Raw genomic sequence first — 3,464 nt, 5'->3', positions numbered from 1 at the left:
ACTACTAGTCACTGTCTGGGAACCTTTTATCCCATTCTTTTATTGGAGGCCTTTCTGACCGGCCACGTTTTGTTGTCCGTCCTTTGACTCGCCACAAGGCCAAATATGGCCCCGCCGTCCCTCAATATGGGCGAGATGAATTTTTCAGCTCCGGCCATCTGTGTGGGGGTAAAAGTCAGTCAGCTAAAAGTCATAAATCTACAGTCCGAGCATGTTCAATAGGTGAGAGGGAGGGGGGTGGGGAGTGTGCAGATGAAGATAGATAGATAGATAGATAGATAGATAGATAGATAGATAGATAGATAGATAGATAGATAGATAGATAGATAGATAGATAGATAGATAGATAGATAGATAGATAGATAGATAGATAATTGTTCTCTTCATCACTCTCCACATGTCAGCAGTCTTTAGGATTCTTAAAGTTGTTTTTCAAAGTCCACAAACATCTCCTCTTAACCATTTTCCTCCACCACCAAATCTTCATTAGTCCCATAATGAACATTTTTTTCCTTCAAATTATCCCATTACGTCGGACATAAACAACGCGAAGTGCTGCCTCTCATTGGCTGGCCGCAGGGTCACGTGGCCCGCGCGGCCGTCCGTCTATTTGACAGCCGCAGGATGGCTTGATGCCAGAGGGGGAAAAAGAGACAGAGAGAGGGGAGAGAAAGAAAAATTAGTATTCTCCTACCAGCCTCGCTATAAATCAATCATGGAGTCCTACGTGGTGAGCTGTAAATATGCTGAGCCGCAGTTCCCGCCTTGTGAAGAAGATTACAGTAATTTTAGTGACCAAGGGGGGTATTATAACAACCCTCAGGACAGTGGTAGTTATGGAGGGGGCTACCAGCCCATGCAGCCTCCTCCGCCTCCATACACACCACAACAAACCGGCTATCAACACTCTTTGCAGGGGCATCACCGGGAGGATGGAGAGGACCACTCGCAGCAACAAAGTGCGCCCTTCCCCGGCTACAGAGAGACAGACGTCCCCGCTAAAGAGAGATTCCCCGTGGGTGACCTGCAGTGCCAGGCCTGGATGACCTGTCCAAAGCCGGCTCAGGTGCAGAGGAAAACGGCCCACCAGGGCAAAGACAAGCCGCCTATTGTTGTCTACCCGTGGATGAAGAAAGTGCACGTCGCTCATGGTGAGAGACCCTGAAGATTTACATCTTTCTATCTCTGCTCCACACTCTCTCCATTTTATTTCTCCATCATTTGAGTGTGTCGTATTCCCTTGTTTATGTTTTTATCTGCCAGATGCACTCTCTCTTTCTTTCTCTCTTTCCCTTTCATTCTTTCTGTCTTTCTTTCTTTCTTTCTTTCCTTCTTTCCTTCTAGTGTTTTGTCCATTTGTGAGCACTGCTTTTTGTTGTCGAGTTATTTATGATCTCAGTGAGAGTCAGGGAGAATTACAACCACTATAAAGTTTTATGGCCCTGCCACAGCGTGTGTGTGTGTGTGTGTGTGTGTGTGTGTGTATGTGTGTGTGTGTGTGTGTGTGTGTGTGTGTGTGTATGTGTGTGTGTGTGTGTGTGTGTGTGTATGCGGTTGAACAAAAAGCTGCAAGTTAAAAGTAAAAATTGTGTCTTGGATCTCCTCCCGGTCAACCACAAGTAGCTACGGATTAATACTGGAAATCACCACGCGATAATAACTGCGATAATGTTTCAGTAAGATTCAGTTATAGATAGGGCCATGGTTAATTTAGTGAATAGGCTATTGTTATATACCCTAACAACACTAATATTCATGATACAAAATAAAACAAAATTAAATTAAATTAAAGCAGTATAATCAGATGCATTCTCTGGATTTAATTATTTTTCTCGTTCTTTCATTATTATTATTATTTTTTTATATAGTTAATCCAAACCACGTGGGACCGGAGCCAAAGCGGTTGCGGACAGCCTACACGCGCCAGCAGGTCCTCGAGCTCGAGAAGGAGTTCCACTTCAGCCGCTACCTCACGCGCCGCCGCCGCGTCGAGGTGGCCCACACGCTCTGCCTGTCCGAGCGACAGGTGAAGGTGTGGTTCCAGAACCGGCGCATGCGCTGGAAGAAAGACAATAAGCTGCCTAACACCAAAGGAAGGAGCAAAAACAAGAAGGCAACGGACAACAACAACAACGACAACAGCGGCAGCAGCGTCAGCAGCAGCGCGAGCGACAGTACTGTGAAGACGGTGATCACTGTGTGACGGTGGGAGACACAGGTTGGCCGTCAGAGGCCATGTTAGCACCTTCACTCTCCAAAACTGATGTTGCTAAATTGATCCAGGGTAACTGCGGTCCTGAAACAATTCTTAACTGCTTTAAAATCATCCATCCACACACCAGCAAAAGGTTTTATAAATACTTTAAAATGTCTGCCTCATATTACAATTGTTTTGAAATCTGTCTATTGTACACAGGTTACATCCAGTTTTGGTCTGATATTTCATTCATTAACAAAAGTCTTTGAGTCTCACATTTAGGGCTGCAATTAGTGATTATTTCATTATCAATTACTGTGCTGATTATTTTCTCAATTAATCAGAAAATGGTGAAATGTATCCACCTCAGTTTTTTGTCCAAACCCCAAAGATATTCACTTTAATGTGATATGAAAACAGATAAAAGCAGGAAATCATCACATCTGAGAGGATGAAAACTGCATTGGCAATTTGGCATATAAACAATTAATTGATGAGGCTACTAAAATAAATAAAATAACCAATTGTTTTTCTGTTTATCAACTAATCAATTAATCGGCTAATCGTTGCAGCTCTACTAAGACCTCTGCTACAAGGCTATAGAAGGTCTGACATCTCTGGTGCAATTGGGGAATTGTTTCACGTTTATACATCCAGTATTAAAAGGCGCTAAAGCGTGGTGCCTGTAATTTATTGCAGTCTTGCCAAACTCGCGGACAGATTGTGTCTTTTGGAGAAAACAGGGTTTTATTTCTACAGGGTAAACATAATACAGGGTTTTATAATAGCTACCTAAAAGATGAAACAGCTTAACTTATGAATATGCACATTACCAAAATGTTGTTTCCACAGACTGGAGCGTAAAAGGGGAAAATAAAGTAACAGACACATGAAACAACAAATTGCTCTGCGGCTGTCGTGCAGAATGGTTGGACAAATAATGTTCGAGCTTTTATTTTGTACATAGAGGAGCATCCAAAAACAATGCATATTTAGTAGGAGAAGCCATATGCAGGATTTTCTTTTTTTTTTCTTTTTAAATCTTCATAAGGTGAATACACTTCAATTTACGGGAGAAGTCATACATTCTTGCGCAAGGGAAATAAATAAATAAAAACAGCCGAATTGTATGTAAAGCTTTTCTAATGTACGAAAGTGGCTGTAAATCCAACACATTTTCTCAGGGTTACAGGGTTTTAACGAAAAGAACTTTCTGAAAGGTTTGTTTGATTCAAGCACCGAGAGGTTTAAAATAATCCTCTCTGAA

General features: G+C 42.2%; 1 protein-coding gene across 1 annotated transcript; it reads left to right on the top strand.

Annotated features, from left to right (window-relative positions):
• Positions 1–673: 673 nt before the first annotated feature.
• On the top strand, positions 674–2,332 carry LOC130181815 (homeobox protein Hox-D4b-like). The gene is made up of 2 exons (XM_056396251.1): positions 674–1,151; positions 1,869–2,332. The coding sequence occupies exons 1-2, from the start codon at positions 716–718 to the stop codon at positions 2,201–2,203; spliced, it is 771 nt and encodes a 256-aa protein (XP_056252226.1). The 5' UTR covers positions 674–715; the 3' UTR covers positions 2,204–2,332.
• Positions 2,333–3,464: the final 1,132 nt, after the last annotated feature.

This window comes from Seriola aureovittata, chromosome 14 (genome assembly GCF_021018895.1).
Source record: "Seriola aureovittata isolate HTS-2021-v1 ecotype China chromosome 14, ASM2101889v1, whole genome shotgun sequence".
Taxonomy (NCBI): domain Eukaryota; kingdom Metazoa; phylum Chordata; class Actinopteri; order Carangiformes; family Carangidae; genus Seriola; species Seriola aureovittata.
This window is presented reverse-complemented; position numbering and strand designations above follow the sequence as displayed.

Bases quoted from the DNA above. Each gene is read 5' to 3' on its own strand.
- LOC130181815 (XM_056396251.1), top strand. From the start codon at position 716: ATGGAGTCCTACGTGGTGAGCTGTAAATATGCTGAGCCGCAGTTCCCG. The intron at 1,152-1,868 runs GTGAGAGACCCT...TTTTTTATATAG, and splicing joins GAAAGTGCACGTCGCTCATG to TTAATCCAAACCACGTGGGA.